Source organism: Podarcis bocagei (genome assembly GCF_964188305.1).
Source record: "Podarcis bocagei genome assembly, chromosome: 7".
Classification (NCBI taxonomy): domain Eukaryota; kingdom Metazoa; phylum Chordata; class Lepidosauria; order Squamata; family Lacertidae; genus Podarcis; species Podarcis bocagei.
In genome coordinates, this window is record NC_138132.1 from 4,193,887 (window position 1) to 4,215,347 (window position 21,461).

The following is a 21,461-nucleotide window of genomic DNA, read 5'->3' on the forward strand; positions in this document are numbered from 1 at the left end:
AGTTTGACCCAACTGCGGGAGGCAGTGGAAGACAGGAGTGCCTGGCGTGCTCTGGTCCAGGGGGTCACGAAGAGTCGGACACGACTAAACGACTAAACAACAGGGCGCTGTGAGTTCTAAGGCTCCCCTCGCAGAGCTACAGGGTGGTTTTAACAATCCGTCCCTATTCCTCACTCACAGGGAGCTTTGGGAATTGTAGTTCCCAGAGGGTCTCCTAACAAATCTCAGCGCCTTTCGCAAACTACAATTTCCAGGATTCTTTAGGGGAAAGCTGTGCTGTTTATAGGGCTTTAAATGCCTGGCTTGGGCAGCGGCCAGGAGTGAGAACGTGGTTGGGTCATGGGTGCCCTCCTTCATGGCAGGGGTTGACAGAGGGAAGGCTTCCGTGTGGCTCTCTCCCCAAAACAATCCTTGATTTTCTCGCAGCCGTAATCCGCAACTATGGGAATCTGTTGCTGGAGATGTCAGCCATTGTCCCGGACGGCATCGTGGCCTTTTTCACCAGCTACCAGTACATGGAGAACATTGTGGCCTCATGGTATGAGCAGGTACGTTCGAGTGTGCGCGCACGCATGTTTGGGGTCCGGGTCTTTGCTGCTGGCTGGGAGGCTCCTGAGAGTGACCTTTGGAGGGTGGTGGGTTTCTTAAGCTGGGACAGTTGGGAACGCTTTGAATCTTGGTCTTAGGAGCTAGATATGGCCCTCAAGTTGGAAATGTGAAGAAAAAGAAGGAACATTTTATCATATGTGGTGGGAATGTAAAAAAGGAAAGAACCTCTGGGAAATGATATATAATGAGATGAAAAAGATGTTGAAATATACATTTTTTAAAAAACCAGAAGTATTCTTACTTGGTATTATAGGTCAGGACATTAATAGGCAAGATGTTAAATTGTTTTTATATGCAACAACTGCGGCAAGAGTATTGTTAGCCCAGAAATGGAAACAAGAAGAAATTTTGACGAAAGAAGAATGGCAGACAAAATTAATGGACTATGCAGAATTGGACAAAATGGCAGGAAGGATTCGAAACCTGCGAGACCAGAGATTTACAGAAGATTGGAAGAAGTATATGAACTATTTGAAAAGCAACTGTAATCAACAAATTACGCTACTACAAGAAGTTTTGTAAGGAGAGATATACGAAGTGGTACAAAGTAGAAAAAGATAGAGATATTGGTTATGAATTTAAATTTAATAGGGAAGATAAGAAATGCATACTGAGAGATTAGATTGGAAAATTTTCAGGCAGGATTGATGGAAGTCAAAAATTTGAGTAAGATGTAAAAGTATGTTTAATTACTGTTGAAAATGATATGTTAAAAAAATACTATTAAAAATTATATTAAAAAAAAAGATATGGCCCTCAAGACCTTTGTATGTGGCCCTTTGGCTCTCTGCCAGCCGCAGCTGTCATCAGCTCTGCTTTTTGCCTTCCTTGAGAGTTTTTGCCCAGCTGAAAATTGCCCCTGAATTGTGGAAAGGTCCAGGAAAGGGCAGCCAAAATGGTCACAGGGTTGACTGTGAGTGTTAATTCGCCGGCTATCCATACATAAGAGTAACAAAAACAGAAATATTTTTTGGGCCCGGTCTTATTCAACATCTTTATCAACGACTTGGATGAGGGACTCAAGGGCATCCTGATCAAATTTGCAGATGACACCAAACTGGGAGGGGTGGCTAACACCCCAGAGGACAGGATCACACTTCAAAACGACCTTGACAGATTAGAGAACTGGGCAAAAACAAACAAGATGAATTTTAACAGGGAGAAATGTAAAGTATTGCACTTGGGCAAAAAAAATGAGAGGCCCAAATACAAGATGGGGGACACCTGGCTTGAGAGCAGTACATGTGAAAAGGATCTAGGAGTCTTGGTTGACCACAAACTTGACATGAGCCAACAGTGTGATGCGGCAGCTAAAAAAGCCAATGCAATTCTGGGCTGCATCAATAGGAGTATAGCATCTAGATCAAGGGAAGTAATAGTGCCACTGTATTCTGCTCTGGTCAGACCTCACCTGGAGTACTGTGTCCAGTTCTGGGCACCACAGTTCAAGAAGGACACTGACAAACTGGAACGTGTCCAGAGGAGGGCAACCAAAATGGTCAAAGGCCTGGAAACGATGCCTTATGAGGAACGGCTAAGGGAGCTGGGCATGTTTAGCCTGGAGAAGAGGAGGTTAAGGGGTGATATGATAGCCATGTTCAAATATATAAAAGGATGTGACATAGAGGAGGGAGAAAGGTTGTTTTCTGCTGCTCCAGAGAAGCGGACACGGAGCAATGGATCCAAACTACAAGAAAGAAGATTCCACCTGAACATTAGGAAGAACTTCCTGACAGTAAGAGCTGTTTGACAGTGGAATTTGCTGCCAAGGAGTGTGGTGGAGTCTCCAACTTTGGAGGTCTTTAAGCAGAGGCTTGACAACCATATGTCAGGAGTGCTCTGATGGTGTTTCCTGCTTGGCAGGGGGCTGGACTCGATGGCCCTTGTGGTCTCTTCCAACTCTAGGATTCTATGATTCTATGAAATACAGCCAAAGACATTTTCGGATCACAATGCAATAAAATGTGAGATAAAGGAAATTGAGGAAAAAACTTTTTTGATGGAGACTAAATTAAAGCTTATTGGATGATCAAACGATAAATGAGAAAGCCCAGAAGATGTTGACGGAATACTTTGTGAATAATTGTAATGAAGAAACAAAAGTGATCATGTTATGGGATGCCAGTAAAGCAGTAAAGCGAGGCTTCTTGATAAGTAATTGCGATGAACCGATTACGCTGGTAGGTTTGCAAGTTTTGTAAGGTGAATTATTAGAAATATTGCCAAAAAAAAAAAAGACAATGAGGAGAATTATTAGTTAGAGATATTTAAAGGTAATATGAAATTAAGAAATGCATAATAAGTGATAAGTGCAGAAAATCATCAGAGGTGTTGACGGAAGTCCAAATAATAATGTATGAGAAGTTCTGTTGTATGAATGTTAATTAATATGTTAAAAATTAATAAAAATGTTTAAAAAAAGGAAAGAAAGAATGCAGCGTTTTAGACTTTTTAATTTAGAGAAAAGGCAAGTAAAAGTTGCTTCACAGAAGCTTATAAAATTATGAGAAAAGGTTTTCCCTCTCTCTCGTAACAACGCTAGATATTCAACAAAGCTGAGCATTGGAAAATTCGGGGCAGAAAAAAGGAAGGAACTTCTTCACGCAGCACCAAGTTAAACTGTGGAACTCCCTGCCACAAGGATGGCCTCTGACCGAATCCTCTCTTCGAGCCGTCTCTCGGGCCGTTACGGCTTCTTGTGGGAGAGAGTTCCACAGTCTAACCACCTGCTGCGTGAAGAAGCCTTGTGACTTTTTGAATTTCACGCACCTGCCACCCCCCCACCCCCCGGTTTTTCTCTCCGGCCGCTGCAGGGGATCCTAGAGAACATCCAGCGCAACAAACTCATCTTCATCGAGACGCAGGACGGAGCGGAGACGAGCATGGCCCTTGAGAAGTACCAGGAGGTGAGCCGCCAGCGGGACGCGGTGGCAGGCAGTTCCCCTGGTGAACAGTGGGGCAAGGCTAATAAGCAGTGACCTCGAAGTACTCACCATTACTGAATGAATCCCCCCCCCCGTTCCTTTTACCAGCCCAGTTTATTTATTTCCAATGTTTGAAAACTTACTTTATTTTTGAAGAAATCTCTGAGCAGTGTAAAAACATTAGAACAGTTAACAGTACCGTTAAAATAGGATTCATTGAGGATTAAGTGAATTAAGAAGAATGGAAATGCTGGTGTAATGGATGATAAGAGTCATCTGTTTTGATTGTAGCTTATAGAAAACAACGACCGCCGTAAGGGAAGAAATAAGAGTTAAATTTATTGTGCTATAAAGGAGTTAATCTGAATCCTGAAATACTGTTCCTGACCAGGGTGTGTTTAGTAATTTACATTAATACTCTTGAAACTTTTGGAGCAGAGTTTGGTATGGAATATCTGTTTTAGCTAGCTAAACAGCATCCTCAAAACAAAAATATAAAGCCAGTAAAACAGTAGTATAAAAATGTGGGTTGACAAAATCCAATCTTACATTTAAGGGAAAGTCTGGGCAAGAAGATTCAGGTGTGGCAGAATATTCATTCTGTCTTTATAATAAATTGATTTTTCAGCGTGGCAGGAACCAAACTGTGGAACTCCCTGTTGATGTCAGTCTGGCACCATCACTGAACTGTTTTCGGTGCCTGCTATAAACACTGTTTTCGTTCTGGCAAGCCTAACCAGTTATGTAGAATGCTGACATAAATCCAGGAGGAAAGTCAGGGCAAAATTATTCCCCCCTCAAGTGGTGGCCGCCATGTGGATGAGCTGACCGGATTTTGCAATGCGTGTCTTGTCTCTTGTTTACCAGGCCTGCGAAAATGGACGGGGAGCCATTTTGCTGTCTGTAGCCAGGGGGAAGGTCTCTGAAGGGATCGACTTCGGTGAGTACCTCTACCTGCCCTCTCCTATTTTTCTCCTGAAATTCCTCTCATCTCTGTCTCTTTCTCTGCCAGAGAGAAAAAAGGAAGAGATTTAAGCATGTGGACTAGAAACTTAGAACATGGGTAGGCAAACTAAGGCCCGGGGGCCGGATCCAGCCCAATCGCCTTCTAAATCTGGGAATCAGCATGTTTTTACAGGAGTAGAATGTGTCCTTTTATTTAAAATGCATCTCTGGGTTATTTGTGGGGCCTGCCTGGTGTTTTTACATGAATAGAACGTGTGCTTTTATTTAAAATGCATCTCTGCATTCTTTGTGGGGCACAGGAATTCATTCATTTTCCCCGCCCCTTCAAAATATAGTCTGGCCCCCCACAAGGTCTGAGGGACAGTAGACCGGCCCCCTGTTAATAAAGTTTGCTGACCCCTGACTTAGAAGATGACACACACACACACACACAGGGAAGCACAGCAGATATTAGGTTCAGGGAGGCAAGATGCCACTGTGAATGTGGTTGCTTGGAGCCCAACAACCGAATATGCTTGCTGCCTTCACACCCTGGACCAGATGGGCGAGGGGCCTCATCCAGCAGGGATCTTGTTGGAATCGTAGAATTATATAGTTGTAAGGGACGCGGGTGGCGCTGTGGATTAAAACACAGAGCCTACCACTTGCCGATCAGAAGGTCGGCGGTTCGAATCCCCACGATGGGATGAGCTCCCGTTGCTCGGTCCGTGCTCCTGCCCACCTAGCAGTTCGAAAGCACGTCAACGTGCAAGTAGATAAATAGGTACCACTCCGGCGGGAAGGTAAACGGCGTTTCCGTGCGCTGCTCTGGTTCGCCAGAAGCGGCTTAGTCATGCTGGCCACATGACCCGGAAGCTGTACGCCGGCTCCGTCGGCCAATAAAGCGAGATGAGCGCCGCAACCCCAAAGTCGCCCACAACTGGACCTAATGGTCAGGGGTCCCTTTACCTTTCTAACAGGCAGGTACCTTTTAAGGGACCCTAAGGGGTCATCTAGCCCAACCTCATGTAATGACGCAAGAATTGCAGCTAAAGGATCCCTGGCAGGTGGTCGTCTACCTCCCTGCTGTAAAACCTCCAAGGGACAATGGAATCATAGCATCGTATCGTTGGAAGAGACCCCCAGAGCCCATCTAGTCCAACCCCACCCCCGGAATCTCAGCCACTGCATGTCATTCAACCCGGTTTAGATTTGTGTCCTTCTCCGCAGTCCACCACTACGGGAGAGCCGTGATCATGTTTGGCGTGCCCTACGTCTACACCCAGAGCCGAATTCTGAAGGTGAGTCCGGCGTCTCCTCTCTGCCTGCGCATTCACGCTGGGCTCCCTGCCTCCTTCCTCCGTCTTGGCTCCAGAGCAGGTGCTTCCCAGGAGCTGCCTCCTCAAGGCTGCGCGACTCTCCTGGGGCTCCACCGGCGCAAAACAAACCTTGGCGTCTCCTGGATACGGGGAGGGCGAAGAGGATGTCTCTTCCCAGCTCCTCTTCTGCTGAGCTGGAGGTGGGAATTTCTGTACAGCAAGCAAGGAGGGGAAACTGTTGTGAGACACACACACACACACATATAACTTCAGATATGCAGAAAGAACCTTTTATTGAGGGTGAAAGAGGAGAGCGCAAAATATGGTCTGAAGCTCAACATCAAAAAAACGAAGATCATGGCCACTGGTCCCATCACCTCCTGAAGGGGAAGAAATGGAGGCAGTTAAGAGATTTTACTTTCTTGGGCTCCATGATCACTGCAGATGGTGACAGCAGCCATGAAATTAAAGGACACCTGCTTCTTGGGAGAAAAGCATTGACAAACCTAGACAGCCTCTTAAAAAGCAGAGACATCACCTTGCCAACAAAGGTCCGTATAGTTAAAGCTCTGGTTTTCCCAGTAGTGATGTATGGAAGTGAGAGCTGGACCATAAAGAAGGCTGATCACCGGAGAATGGATGCTTTTGAATTCTGGTGCTGGAGGAGACTCTTGAGAGTCCCATGGACTGCAAGAAGATCCAACCTCTCCATTCTGAAGGAAATCAGCCCTGAGTGCTCACTGGAAGGACAGATCCTGAAGCTGAGGCTCCAAGACTTTGGCCACCTCATGAGAAGAGAAGACTGCCTGGAAAGCATCCATTCTTCGGCGATCAGCCTTCTTTATGGTCCAGCTCTCACTTCCAGCTCTCACTACTGGGAAAAGCATAGCTTAACTATACGGACCTTTGTTGGCAAGGTGATGTCTCAAGAAGATGAACTACGTATTGCTTAAAGAAGAGCTTTGATAGCAGCCTTCACCAGGAAGGGGCTGGTGGGAGTTGTAGTCCGAAAGAGCCAGAGGATGCCTGGTTGGCAAGGCTGTGTGCATGTTGGGATGTTGCCAGCCCCGTGCCCAGCGCTAAAACCCCTGGCAGAGAGTCTGGGATCTGAATTGGCTGACTTGATCCCAATTAAGTCAGATTAAGGAGCCGCCAGCCTGCTTCTAGGAAAGAAATAAGCTTTCAGGAGAGACCTAGCGCTGTCAAAATCCCAGCCCAGGATTTTGCTGTATTTCCTTCGTTGTATTTAAACGGCTTCTTGGAAAAGGGTTAAGCCACTGGTTCACAAACATTTTTTTGGGGGGGGACACTGCCCCCTTGGTTCCACACACTCACCCACTGTGCCCCCAACGCTGTAAAAATGCACTGGGGATACCAGGAAATGCAGGTGGTGAGAGTAGCTCTTGGGCCCGGATCCTGCTCACTGGTTTTCCAAGTTGGGCACCTTCTGGTCGGCTCCCCCGTAAGCACAGGATGCTGAACTTATTATTATTATTATTATTATTATTATTATTATTATTATTATTATTATTATTATTATTATTATTTCCTTCCTTCCTTCCTTCCTTCCCTCCCTCCCTCCCTCCCTCCCTCCCTCCCTCCCTCCCTCCCTCAACCGGGCTCAGGGCAGCTAACACCAGGTAGAAAAACAATTGATTAAAATACAACTTAAAAACAGGATTAAAATACAACATTAAAATGCAGCCTCATTTCAGTAGAAACTCAAATCAAAAACTTTTTTGGGGATAAAAACGTCAAATCTTCCCTAAGGCCAACTATCCAGACTGGTCCTACGTGGGCCAGAAAAAAGCCAGGGAAGTCCCCAGATAGGGGTTCCATCACAGAAGGAGAAAGAAAAAAGAAAGAGGGGAAGGCAATCAAGTTGATTCCAAGCCAAAGGCCAGGTGGAACAACTCTGTCTTGCAGGCCCTGCGGAAAGAAATCAGATCCTGCAGGGCCCTGGTCTTATGAGACAGAGCGTTCCACCAGGCTGGAGCCATCACTGAAAAGGCCCTGGCTCTGGTTGAGGCTAATCTGACTTTCCCTAGGGCCCGGGATCACTAGGGTGTTGCTATTTATGGACCTTAAGGTCCTCTGTAGGACATACCAGGAGAGGCGGTCCTGTAGGTCATTATAACTAGATAGGTCATTGGCTTGATCCAGCATCTTACAGCTTTATTTGGGTCTGCATGACCTACCAAGGAAGACAACAGCACAGCAAAATTCAAAACCGTTGCAATGAGCTGCGCTTCTATTCTGACGTCAACGAACACCATACAGTGGGCCCTCTGGATACGAATTTAATTCGTTCCGGGGGTTCGTGCGCACCCTGAAAAATCTGTATCCAGAGGTGCCACTTCTGTGCATGCGCAAGCGGCAAAACCTGGAAAAATACTAACGGGTTTGCCGCTTTCGTAACCCGAAGTTTCTGTTACTCGAGAGTAACCTAACCCGAGGGTCTACGGTATGGCGGAATCTGTTCAACAACACATGCCACGATGCCAACTTTTCAAAGTCTGAAAGTCAGTTCCGGCGCCTCCCCCTGTGTCTTATCAAAATGCTTCTTAAATTGTGGCACCAAGAATTTGACACAGTATTCCAGGTGTGAGTCTGACCAAGGCGGAATAGAGCCTATTGCTTTCCTTGATCTGGACACGGATGCGGCTGAGAATAGCTGGACAGTTAGCCTTGGTGAAGACCTGATGTTTTCATCCCCCAAAAAAGTTTTTGATTTGAGTTTCCATTGAAACGAGGCTGCATTTTAATGTCTTAATGTTGTACTTTAATCTCGTTTTTAAGTTGTATTTCAATCAATTTGTTTTTTTTTATCGGTTGTTAGCCGCCCTGAGCCCTGTCTTGGCTGGGGGGTGGGGTGGGGTATAAATAAAATTTATTATTATCATTATTTATTTATTTATTTATTTGCATTAGTGTTCTTTGCTGCTAATTTTCACATTCAGATCAGCGGATTTTGGCATGCAGGGAACTGCATTTGTATCTGTGTCTCTGGGGTGTGTGTGTGTGTGTGTGTGTGTGTGTGTTTTCTCACTGGGAGCGGGGAGGAGATCCGAAAAAGGACACACAAACACACAGAGAGACCTCCATGGCCGCCCCCTTTCCCCAGGCCCGTCTAGACTACCTGCGGGACCAGTTCCAGATACGCGAAAACGACTTCCTGACCTTCGACGCCATGCGCCACGCAGCCCAGTGCGTGGGGAGAGCCATTCGCGGCAAGACCGACTACGGCCTGATGGTCTTCGCTGACAAGGTTTGCCGGGGGGGGGGGAAGAAATCCTGAGCAGTGGCGCACTGTTCCGCAGACTCGGAGGGGGAGGGGGGCGTGTGGGCTATGGCAGGCAAACATTCTCCCCAGGTAACATGCCCCACGACTCTCGGCAGCGCTTCGCGCGGGCGGACAAGCGGGGCAAGCTCCCCCGCTGGATCCAGGAGCACATCACGGACGCCAACCTCAACTTGACGGTGGATGAGGCCGTGCAGGTGTCAAAGTTCTTCTTGCGCCAAATGGCCCAGCCGTTCCGCAAGGTGAGTGGTGGGGGAGGAGGTTCCGGGTTGGCAGACTTTTAACTGGGCTGGAGGAAGGGAGTTGGGGAGTGCCAACGCTCCACAGGTTAGGGGGAGCAATACTTGCCTTGCCCCGTGTACAGGCAACCCACGCTATGTCACTGCTGGGATAAACGGCGTTTCCGTGCGCTGCTCTGGTTTGCCAGAAGCGGCTTAGTCCTGCTGGCCACATGACCCGGAAGCTGTACACCGGCTCCCTCGGCCAATAAAGCAAGATGAGCGCCGCAACCCCAGAGTCGGCCACGACTGGACCTAATGGTCAGGGGTCCCTTTACCTTTGGACTGGAGGGGGTGGCGGGTATGAGGACGAGCCCTTCCTACTCCTGAGCCCAGATCCCGTCCTCTCTTTCGCCAGGAGGACCAGCTGGGTCTGTCTCTCCTCACCTTTGAGCAGCTGCAGTCGGAGGAGACGCTACGCAAGGTGCAGGAAATTGCCCACCAGGTGTGAGGCGAGCAGGAAGAGGAAGCAGAAAGCAGAAATGGGGGTCTCCCCGCAGCTCCTGCCTCAGCCTGGCCCACCGGCGGAGATGAAATCAGAGGGGCCAAACTCACACGGATTTCATACCCCACACACCCAAAAAGACTCTGCTTGCCAGTTCCAGATTTTGGACTCAGGTTGAAATAAAATAGTTTTTTGGTTTTTCTTAAGTGCTGAGTGTTATTCATTCTGCTTTGCTATCTGCCATAATAATAATAATAATAATAATAATAATAATAATAATAATAATAATAATAATAATAATAATAAATTATTATTATTTATACCCCGCCCATCTGGCTGGGTTTCCCCAGCCACTCTGGGCGGCTTCCAACAAAATATTAAAATACAGTAATGCATCAAACATTAAAAGCTTCCCTAAAAAGGGCTGCCTTCAGATGTAGTCTGGTAGTTGTTCTTCTCTTTGACATCTGGTGGGAGGGCGTTCCACAGGGCAGGCGCCACCACCGAGAAGGCCCTCTGCCTGCTTCCCTGTAACCTCACTTCTCACAGGGAGGGAACCACCAGAAGGCCCTCGGCGCTGGACCTCAGTGTCCGGGCAGAATGATGGGGGGGGGGAGACGCTCCTTCAGGTCTACTGGGCCTTTGAGGCCTTTAGGGCTTTCAAGGTCAGCACCAACACTTTGAATTTTGCTCGGAAATGTCCTGGGAGCCAATGTAGGTCTTTCAGGACTGGTTTTATGTGGTCTCTGTGGCCGCTCTCAGTCACCAGTCTAGCTGCCGCATTCTGGATTAGTTGTAGTTTCCGAGTCACCTTCAAAGGTAGCCCCACATAGAGCGCATTGCCGGAGTCCAAGCGGGAGATAACCAGAGCATGCACCATTCTGGTGAGACAGTCTGCGGGCAGGGAGGGTCTCATCCTGCATACCAGATTGAGCTGGTGGACAGCTGCCCTGGACACAGAACTGACCTGAGCCTCCATGGACAGCTGTGAGTCCAAAATGACTCCCAGGCTACGCACCTGGTCCTTCAGGGGCACAGTTACCCCGTTTAGAACTTCTGTCTTGTCAGGATTCAACCTCAATCTGTTAGCCGCCATCCATCCTCCAACCACCTCCAGATACCCACACAGGACTCTTCCCCTTCTCCCTGTCCACTAAATTAATGAAGCAGACAACATTCAGCAGTCACTGGTCCAGTATCCATTTACAACCATTTATTTGGGGCAGAGAGATATGCTTCCAGTTGCATAAATACAATAAATATTGTGACTTTGGCTGGAGGGAAACAGCAGCGATTTTTTTCCCTCTGGGGGGCGGGAAGAGGAGTGCAACTTTACCTGGTCATACGCAAAGAGTTAAGGCAGCAGCGGAGTGGGGGGGCAGACACCCTCCTGTCCAGCTGCTTTGGAAAGGCCCACCTAATGCCCCCCCAAAGGTCCTGAGAAATAAGAGCCTGTTTGTCCTGATTGCAGGGGGTCCGGACCTGATCTCCATCCTGGCCCACCTCTTGCAGGGAAGACCTCTCATGCAGCCCCAGAGGCCCCAGGGAACAGGGGCGTTCCAGGTGTGGGATGGGGGGGTCTCCACTTGGTGCAGGACACCCAGCCCTGGTTCCAGCAGCCCCACAAGCTCAGCTGAAGGCTGGCTGAGGGGCGGAGAGAGAGGCTCAAGCTTCAGCCCAGCCTAAAGGCAGCAGCGAGGGAAGCGCGGTGGGAAGAGGGGCCGGGCCAGGCCTAAGTGGAGCTGCTTTGCATGAGGTCCTGGGAGCTGGAGCTCAGCGTCCGGGCGCCAGTCAGGGTCCTGCTGCTGGGCTGCTGCAAAACAAAGAAACAAGGCTACAGCACTGCAGCAAAAGCCAAGTTTCTAGCCCTCATCGCTTCGGGCTGCAACTCCGTCCTTTGAAGGGGGGTTGGACTCAATGGCCCTTGTGGTCTCTTCCAACTCTAAGATTCTATGAGGCCCTGCCTAAAAGAGCATAAACATAAGAGCCCAGGTTACTCTTCTTACAGCACCAACCAGGTGCCCAGCACGGAAAACCCACGAGCAGGACCCGAGTGCGAGAGCAACTCTCCCCTGCTGTGGTATCCAGCCACTGGCATTCAGAAACTTGAGGCCTTTGAGCCCAGCCAGCGTGGCTACTAGCCATGAATTTATCTTTGCAGTTCTTTCTAGTAAATACCATAATGATCATGATTATTTGTCGGCAGCTTGCAGAAATCAATTATCTCCAAATGTGACGGCCTTGAATTTACGAGTCAGGAGTCAGTGCCATCCAGCGGAAGGGAGCGTTTGGGAGACTCTGCAGCTGCCACCTGGGCTGGCTCGTCAACAGTTCGGATCATCAAGATGTTTCTCTTCCTTAATTTATAACTAGTATCTTGTAAACTTTGGCTCGACTTTGCGTTTGGCACTGCCTAGCAAAGGGCTCAGCGTAGCCCACCATCACGCAGCCTCCCAGTTTAGGGGAGTTAGAACAATAAAACCATGAGATGAAACGATAAATTAAAACAACAAAACGAAGCACTAAAAGGAGTTAAGAAATAAAATGGAAGAGAAGATAAAAATAAATGCTAAGGGTTGGTTATAGAGCAGAAACTTGCCTTAGAGCTCAAAACCCCGCTTCAAGGATTCGGCAGCCATCTTAAAACCCTCTATCTCATCATTTAAAGCCACCCAGTTTGGGTTTCCTGTGGCAGCGAGTTACACAGATGCACTTCTAAGGGGCTGTACGCCAGCATCTTCCAAACTGACTGGCAGGCCAGTAATGCCAGGAAGGCACATGCCAGGGCAGGGAGTGGCAACGCACAGCCTTTGCTGGCTGGGCTGCTAGGGCCCCCTTCCGCCAGCCACAAGGGAAACTGACCCCCCAGGATTTCTTGCATGTGAGTCAGGGCTCTGTCCCCGCAGCCCTGGCACCTTGCCCCTCCTCTCCCCTGCCACAGACTCACCGTCGGGGACGCAGCAGCCGCTCTCTCACCCACATGCAAGACGTTCAGGGAAGTGGCCCTTTTCATCCTGTCCAAAAAGACAAACACCTGTCAAGTTCTAACGCACCTGTGCATGCCTGGTTTCTGAGCACAATTCAAAGCGTTGGTGCTGACCTTTAAAGCCCCAAACGGCCTCAAAGGCCCAGTATACCTGAAGGAGCGTCTCCACCCCCATCGTTTAGCCCGGACACTGAGGTCCAGCGCCGAGGGCCTTCTGGCGGTTCCCTCCCTCCCTGCAAGAAGTGGGCCTTCTCGGTAGTGGCACCCGCCCTGTGAAATGCCTTCCAGTTAGATGTCAAGGAAATAAACAACTACCTGACTTTTAGAAGACTTCTCAAGGCAGCCCTGTTTAGGGGAGTTTTTAATGTTTGATGTTTTATTGCGTTTTTAGTACAGCGGAAGCTCGGGTTGCGAACGTGATCTGTGCGGGATGCATGTTCGCAACCCGCAGCGACGCATCTGCGCACGCATGGGTTGCAATTTGGTGCTTCTGCACATGTGCAAAGCACAGTTTAGCGCTTCTGCGACCACCGAAACCTGGAAGTAACCTGTTCTGGTACTTCTGGGTTTTGGCGGGTCCATAACCCGTAAAACGCAACCTGAAGCGTCTGTAACCCGAGGTATGACTGTATTCTGTTGGGAGCTGCCCAGAGTGGCTGGGGAAACCCAGCCAGACGAACGGGGTATAAATAATAAATTAATAATAATAAATAATAATAATAATAATAATGGCTTTTTAAAGAATCATAGAATTGGAAAGTTGGAAGCAGCGCTCCGCTCCCCCCACCCACTGTAATCTAGCGCAACCTCCTGCAAGGCAGTAATTGCAGCTCAAGAATCCCTGACCGATGGCTGTCCAACAACCAGCGAATCATGGAGTTGGAAGGGACCCCCAAAGGTCATCTATTCCAGCCCTTTGCAACAACGCAGGAATCTCAACTAAAGCATCCAAGACAGACAGCCATCCAAATCTCTGCTTAAAAACCTCCAAAGTCGGGAAGAGGGGACCAGCTTCCCAGGGAGCCTCTTCTATTGTTAAGAGTTCTTCCCCTCAGATAGTTCTTCCTAATATTTAGTCAGAATATACTTCCTTGTAACTTGAAGCCATTGTATCGGCTCCTGCCCCTCCAGAGCAGGATAAAACACGCTTGCTCCATCAGCCCTTCAGCTATTTGAAGATGGCTGTCATCTCACCCTCTCCGTCTAAGCACCCCCAACTCCCTCAATTGTTCCATACGAAAACGGTGTTTGTGTGACAACTGCTTGCTTGGAGGCAAACGTTTCTGCCTCCAGATTCCAGGGAGACCCAGACTCACCCTGGGGCCGAGGCTGCAATGGGTCGCCGTCCGCCTTCCCCTTTGAGTTTGGAGACGAGTTTCTCGCTGCCTCGCTTGAGGGACTCGCGGAAGCGGGAAAAGGAGCTGCTACGCCTCAGGTTCCCCAGGGAGTCCTGGCAAAAAGGGAGGGATCACAGAATTGTAAAAAGGTAAAGGACGCCTGGACGGTTAAATCCAGTCAAAGGTAACTATGGGGTTGCAGCATTCATCTCGCTTTCAGGCCGAGGGAGCCGGCGTTTGTCCACAGACAGCTTTCTGGGTCATGTGGCCAGCAGGACTAAATCGCTTCTGGCACAACAGTACAGTGTGACGGAAACCAGAGCACACGGAAACGCCATTTACTTTCCCACCGGAGCGGTACCTATTTATCTACTTGCACTGGTGTGCTTTCGAACTGCTAGGTTGGCAGGAGCAGGGACCGAGCAATGGGAGCTCACCCCGTCGCAGGGATTCGAACCGCCGACCTTCTGATCGGCAAGACCAAGAGGCTCATTGGTATAGACCACAGTGCTACCAGTGTCCCTCTACAGAATTGTAGAGTTGGAAGGGACCCAAAGGATCATCTAGTCCAACCCCCTGAAATGCAGGTAAAAAGGTAAAGGTAAAGGGACCCCTGACCATTAGGTCCAGTCGTGGCCGACTCTGGGGTTGTGGCGCTCATCTCGCTTTATTGGCCGAGGGAGCCGGCGTACAGCTTCCGGGTCATGTGGCCAGCATGACTAAGCCGCTTCTGGCGAACCAGAGCAGTGCACAGAAACGCTGTTTACCTTCCCGCCAGAGCGGTACCTATTGAGCTACTTGCACTTTGACGTGCTTTTGAACTGCTAGGTTGGCAGGAGCAGGGACCGAGCAACGGGAGCTCACCTCGTTACGGGGATTCAAACCGCCGACCTTCTGATCGGCAAGCCCTAGGCTCTGTGGTTTAACCCACAGCGCCACCCGCGTCCCTCTGAAATGCAGGAGCCACAGTTAAATCCTGCTGCGGGTGCAAAGGGTAACACAATCTTTCTGCAGACTAGGGTGGGGAGGTGGGGTCAAGACCTAAAAGCAGAGAAAAGGTGGGGAAGCCCCCCAAAGCAGCCCCAACACAAACCTGGCTATACAGAGTGCCTCTTCCGGGTCCTGTTCTGCTCTCATCTGAAAGATGCAGGGGAAAGGATGGAGAGAATAAGAAAAGGTTGCCAGACATTTCCGTTTCCCAGGGACAGTCCCCCAGATTTACAAATCAGCCCCCTGACAAAATCCATCTATTTAGCAGGAAGTTGAAAAGTGTCCCCGGATTCATTGAAAAAAACCTGGTAACCTTAGAAGAAGATTCTCCTTACCTTTCTCGCCCTGATCTGGCCACAGTGATCCACGCGACGGTCACCTCCAGACTGGATTATTGTAACTCGCTCTACGTGGGGCTGCCCCTGAGACTGACCCAGAAACTCCAGCGGGTGCAGAATGCCGCGGCAAGACTCCTTACGGGGTCTTCGCTGCGAGAGCACATTCATCCGGTATTATACCAGCTGCACTGGCTCCCGGTGGAGTACAGGATCAGGTTTAAGGTGCTGGTTTTAACCTTTAAAGCCCTATACGGCCTAGGACCCTCATACCTATGGGACCGCCTCTCCTGGTATGTCCCAGGGAGGAGCTTAAGGTCCACCAATGATAACATTTTGGAGGTCCCAGGTCGCAAGGCAGTTAGATTGGTCTCAACTAGGGCCAGGGCCTTTTCAGTACTGGCCCCGACTTGGTGGAACGCTCTGTCACAAGAGACTAGGGCCCTGCAGGACTTGACATCTTTCCGCAGGGCCTGCAAGACAGAGCTGTTCCACCAGGCCTACTGTTTTACTGTTGTTAGCCGCCCTGAGCCCAGCTTCGGCTGGGGAGGGCGGGATATAAATAAAATTTATTATTATTATTATTATTTTAGAATGCTGTGTTACTTTTATTGTTGTTAGCCGCTCTGAGCCCGGCTTCGGCTGGGGAGGGCGGGATATAAATATATTATTATTATTATTATTATTATTATTATTATTATTATTATTATTATTATGCACCGTTTGCTGCTACATCGCCCTTCCCCAAACTTCCCTCTCCATACTCTGCTGCAGAGAAACGCAACTGCAAGCCGGCTGCTCACCGCCTCTGCTGACGCCCAAATCCTGGTCATGTGTGGACAGAATTTCCTTGTAGAGCTCCTCAGCCTGTTGGTACTTGCCCTGCTTCAGGTAAGACGATGCCTGGGCGAGAAGAGAGGAAGGCAGTTTTAGCTGGGTGGCTCCATACCCGATGACGTCACCTGTTTCCCTACTGAAAAAACAATTAACTAGAAAGAAGGTTCTTTTTTATAATAACTTTTATCAATTTTAATATATAAATTATAATACATACCACAAAACTTCACCACTTGTACAATCTTTTTTTTGGACTTCCATCAGCACCTCTGATGATCTACCGTTTTAACCACTTCTTATGCATTTCTTAAATTCATATTGCCTTTAATTATCTTAACTAACCATCCTCCCCTTTATCCATTTTTGCAATAGTTCCAATAATTCACCTCACAAAACTTCTTGCAAACCTACAAACGTAGTCTGATCATCACAACTACTTTTCAAATAGCTGTAAAATTACTCCAGTCTTCCGTGAATTTCTGGTCCCGCAGATTTCGGATCCTTCCTTTTAGTTTATCTAGTTCTGCATAGTCCACACATTAATTTCATCCTCCATTCTTCTTTCGTCGGTAATTCTTCTTGCTTCCATTTTTGTGCCAATAATATTCTTGCTGATGTCGTTGCATATAAAAACAGCTTATATTCTTTTCTATTTATATCACTTCCTACAATGCCCAGTAAAAATGCTTCTGGTTTCTTTATAAATGTGTATTTCAAGGTTCTCTTATCTTACGTGGTGGTCTTCTAGTAAGGTTAAGGCTTACTGGGAAATGAGCATTATTGGAGTGGAAGGTCAAAGACAAACAGGTCAAGAAAAAAACCATTAACTTAACAGCATGGGAAGAACTATGGAGAAAGAACTGGAAATTTCCAGCGTGTGAAATATCGAGGGAAAATCTAATCAAGATGTTTTATAGATGGTACTTAACACCTACCAAAATAGCTAAAATGTATAAGACAAAAACAAATCTGTGCTGGAGGTGTGGCAAAACAGAAGGGACACTTATACATGTTTGGTGGACCTGTGAAAAAATCAAAAGCTTCCAGAACATAGCATATGATGAGCTTAAAAAAATGTTTAAGTATAACTTCATGAAAAATGCAGAAACTTTTCTACTAGGGATAACGGACACAGGTACAGCAAGGGAAGATCAGAAAATATTCCTTTATGGCACAGGAGCGGAAGGGTCCTAATTGCTAAAAACTGGGGGGGGGGGGGGAAGAAACTGTGCCAACAAAAAAGGAATGGCAAGACAAACCGTTAGAGTATGTTGAACTGGCTAGATTAACAGAGGCAATTAGAGATCACACTAGACAAGAGTTTCAAAAAGCATGGGGGAAATGCAGAGAATACTTCACAAAACAGTGCCCTAAAATACATACCTAGAACTTGTTTCGATTAATGTCTGCAGGAGACTTTGTGGATATTTAAGTTATAATTAGAAAAATCTTAATAATTATTCATAAAGGAAACAGTTCATAAGAAGTATCAAGGAGGCCAGATACAGGATAAAGGAAGTCTTTTATTTGGTTGTTTGTATTGTTGTATGTTATGCTCACTGTATGTTATGTTCATGTTTAATGAGGGTGGATTTCTGTATTGGGGGGTGGGGGTTATGTTATGTTGTAAATAAAATTTCCAATAATTTTTTTTTTAAAAAAAAGGCTTACTGGGAAATGATATACAATGAAATGAAAAGGATGTTTAAAATAAGGTTTGTAAAAAAACATCAACCCAGAGGCTTTCCTTTTGGGCATTATAAGGACAGAACTACCTAAACTGTATAGAGATTTATTCATGTATGCGACTACTGTAGAAAGAATGTTACTTGCCCCAAAATGGAAAGAAGCAGAAGTCCCAGCAAAGGAAGAACGGATACAAAAACTTATGGAATATGCAGAAATGGTGGGACTCACCGGAAGAATAAGAAATCAAGATAAACTTTTTATAAAAGAACGGAAATGGTTTATTGAATGTTTGCAGATAAACTAAACAGATAAGAAAAATTGGCAGGATTATTGTAATAACCTGCCGTTTCACAAGAGTTTATACTTAAAGAAGATGAATAAATGAGCGAATTAAGTTAATTTGGATACGCAGAAGATATTAAAAATAAATTTAAGGACCGTAGAAAGAGGGGGAAGGAAGTCGATTTTGAAATGTCAAAATGATTGCAAAATCAGTGAAATATATAAACCTGAAAAATACAAAAAAAGAAAAAACGAAAAAACAATTAACTAGCTTTTACATCATTCTAATTTTATGTACTGGCAATGAAACCCTTTTTACGGGGCCTGTTCCCCTGTAAGTAAGTTGCACTTTGCACTTTGATAACCTAGGCTGAATTTTAGCTGGTTTTAATTTGCACTGACAGCTGGAACCTCCAGCCGAACGTTTTTTCATCTCCAAGAACAGCCTAACCTTTATCACCTAGGAAATCCTGCTTGCGGATTTTTCTATTCTTCCGCAGTCATATTGCATGCATATATATATAATGGCTGATCTTTGCAATCGGTGGCTTTTTCCTGAGTTGCGCCGAGGCAGCAAAGCCATTGCAAAAATAAATGAAAGATAAAGCTTTAAAGTGGCTGTTGTGCAAATGCTGCAAATATTGAAATGTGTGTTGTTTGTGCACAAGAACACCTCATCGCTGTTGTTACAATACATTAAAAACAGCACAAATACTGAATCATTATGAACCATTTCTAAATGAAACACCAGAACCGAGTAAGTCAAAAGGAACCCCTAAGTCGAACAGTCCTGCAATGACCAGGGCAGTCGTGTTGCTGAATAGTCATCTTCTATAGTAGATCCTGTCTGTTAAATGTCCACCCACCTGGGAAGCCTGCCTGGCAACAACCTTGTCATCGTTTGGGCTGCGCCAATCATGGGATGCTTTTACTCTTGATTTCTGTGTATTTTTTTCCTACTGTATTTTACTCTTGTAAATCATTTTGGGACCTTTTGATTATTGAGAAAGTCAGTAATAAACTCATGGAGGAGAGGTCTACTGATGGCTACCAGCCACAATGACCATGCTCTGCCTCTGGCAGTTGGAGACAGCGATGCTTCGGAATGCTTGGACTACTGCAATGCACTCTACGTGGGGCTACCTTTGAAGGTGACCCGGAAACTACAACTAATCCAGAATGCGGCAGCTAGACTGGGGACTGGGAGCGGCCCCTGAGACCACGTAACACCGGTCCTGAGAGATCTGCATTGGCTCCCAGGACGTTTCCGAGCACAATTCAAAGTGTTGGTGCTGACCTTTAAAGACCTAAACGGCCTCAAAGGCCCAGTATACCTGAAGAAGCGTCTCCACCCCCAACGTTCTGCCCGGACACTGAGGTCCAGCGCCGAGGGCCTTCTGGCGGTTCGCTCATTGCGAGAAGCCAAGTTACAGGGAACCAGGCAGAGGGCCTTCTCGGTGGTGGCGCCTGCCTTGTGGAACGTCCTCCCACCAGATGTCAAACAGAACAACTACCAGACTTCTAGAAGACATCTGAAGGCAGCCCTGTTTCGGGAAGCTTTTAATGTTTGCTGGATTACGGTATTGTAATATTTTGTTGGAAGCCGCCCAGAGTGGCTGGGGAAGCCCGGCCAGATGGACGGGGTATAAATAATAAATTTATTATTATTATTATTATTATTGTTGTTGTTGTTGTTGTTGTTGTTGTTGTTGTTGTTGTTGTTGTTGTTGTTGCTGCTGCTGCTGCTGCTGCTGCTGCCAGTTCTTAGGTTCTTGTGGAGCCTCCAGCTCCAGAGGCAGTCTACCTTGTTTCCTAGGTTCTTAGGGTTATTTGGCCACTGCGAGGATGCTGGACTAGATGGATCTCTAGTGGCCAGGCTCTTCTGAAATATCCTGAAAAGTATACATTATACATGACTAAGCCATTTCTCACCTTCTCACCCCTTGCCTTTTCCTGTAACACCTATTACAGTCGTTAAGAGTCGTCAACAGGCTCATCTCAGCTATCTGCCAATCTCCCATTCCCACCAGCCTTCTGAGTAATACCCCTCCCCACCTTCTCACTATATAGAAGGATCTGGCAACTTCTGTTTCAGTGTATCTGAAGAAGTGTGCGTGCACATGAAAGCTCATACCAAGAACTAACTTAGTTGGTCTTTAAGGTGCTACTGGAAGGAATTTTTTTATTTTGATCCTGAAAAGTAAACGTCCTCTGGCCGACACACACACAAAACGTCTCCCCATCGTTTACCAGGTTGTTCTTGGTCTTGGCCACGTTTGGGTCGCCGGGCCCCAGCCGGGTCTGGTAGATGCAGAGAGCCCTCTGGTAGTACTGCTCCACCTCCTCAAACTTCCCCTGGTTCTGGCACAGGAGCGCCAGGTTGTTCAGCTGCTTGGCCACGTCTGGGTGATCGGTGCCCAAGACCTAAAAAACAAGAGCGGGTAAGAGATTCTAGCATTGGGACCTGGGAGAGACCAGGGTTCAGATCCTCCCACTGGGTGTCACTGCCTCTCTCAGCCTGGCATGCCTTGCAGGGCTGTTGTGATGGGGATTAAATGAAGGAGGAGGGGAAACCAGGCATATACCATCTAGAGCTCCTCGGGGGGCGGGGGGTGGAAATGGTGAGATATAAATGCATTCATTCTCAGCTTTTTTTTTTTAAAAAAAAAAACAAGTTTTGGGAGAAAAGAAATGCGAGTTTGTGTACTTTTCTTTTTAAAAATGCAGATTGATGCAGTGCACATGCACACGCACACACACCGCTTTAGTTGCAGAGACCAGAAAGAGGTTGATATTGTCAGACCATCCTACTGTTAAAATGTGAATTTGAAAGTATTGTGTATTCCGCAATTCTGGGTCTGGTCAGAGTCTGAGTGCTGAGATCAGCGTAATTGGAACCTTGTCTGTCTGTCTGGTTTTTTTAAAAGCGAGGTTAAGTTTCTAGTCCTTAAGACAGGTTGAATACGGTTTTTCTTGGGGCCTCCGGTAAAGCCTGTACCTTCTCTCTGATCTCTAAGGCTCTTTTGCAGAGCGGCTCGGCTTCCGTGTACTTCCCCCTCTTGCCGTAGAGCACGGCCAGGTTATTAAGAGTGGCGGCCACCTGTCAGAAACAGGAGGAAAGGTCTGTTTATTCCTTTTTTTATTTTTTTAAAAAAAAACCTTTATTAAGCATTCAACACAAATT

The 21,461-nt window shown here is 47.1% G+C and overlaps 3 protein-coding genes across 8 annotated transcripts in view; 2 read left to right on the forward strand and 1 right to left on the reverse strand.

The window, feature by feature from the left end:
* ERCC2 (ERCC excision repair 2, TFIIH core complex helicase subunit) overlaps window positions 1-10,027 on the forward strand; it is a 50,246-nt gene extending 40,219 nt beyond the window's left edge. The window contains exons 17-23 of the mRNA XM_081200289.1: window positions 427-548; window positions 3,423-3,515; window positions 4,401-4,473; window positions 5,709-5,779; window positions 8,922-9,065; window positions 9,197-9,340; window positions 9,735-10,027. Coding sequence (XP_081056415.1) covers window positions 427-548; window positions 3,423-3,515; window positions 4,401-4,473; window positions 5,709-5,779; window positions 8,922-9,065; window positions 9,197-9,340; window positions 9,735-9,827 — 740 coding nt within the window. The 3' untranslated portion in view covers window positions 9,828-10,027. The remainder of the gene's footprint in view (window positions 1-426; window positions 549-3,422; window positions 3,516-4,400; window positions 4,474-5,708; window positions 5,780-8,921; window positions 9,066-9,196; window positions 9,341-9,734) is intronic.
* Window positions 1-21,461, forward strand: part of PPP1R13L (protein phosphatase 1 regulatory subunit 13 like) — a 228,261-nt gene that overhangs the window by 102,465 nt on the left and 104,335 nt on the right. The gene's annotated exons all lie outside the window — the stretch shown is intronic.
* KLC3 (kinesin light chain 3) overlaps window positions 11,020-21,461 on the reverse strand; it is a 28,188-nt gene continuing 17,746 nt past the window's right edge. For 5 of the 6 annotated variants that reach the window (XM_081200425.1, XM_081200423.1, XM_081200424.1 and 2 more), the window contains exons 7-13: window positions 21,276-21,377; window positions 20,528-20,701; window positions 16,273-16,372; window positions 15,238-15,281; window positions 14,124-14,257; window positions 12,769-12,835; window positions 11,020-11,634 (exon numbers count right to left, since the gene is read on the reverse strand). In XM_081200425.1, coding sequence (XP_081056551.1) covers window positions 11,554-11,634; window positions 12,769-12,835; window positions 14,124-14,257; window positions 15,238-15,281; window positions 16,273-16,372; window positions 20,528-20,701; window positions 21,276-21,377 — 702 coding nt within the window. In that variant the 3' untranslated portion in view covers window positions 11,020-11,553. The remainder of the gene's footprint in view (window positions 11,635-12,768; window positions 12,836-14,123; window positions 14,258-15,237; window positions 15,282-16,272; window positions 16,373-20,527; window positions 20,702-21,275; window positions 21,378-21,461) is intronic. The other variant, XM_081200428.1, reaches the window with a different exon arrangement.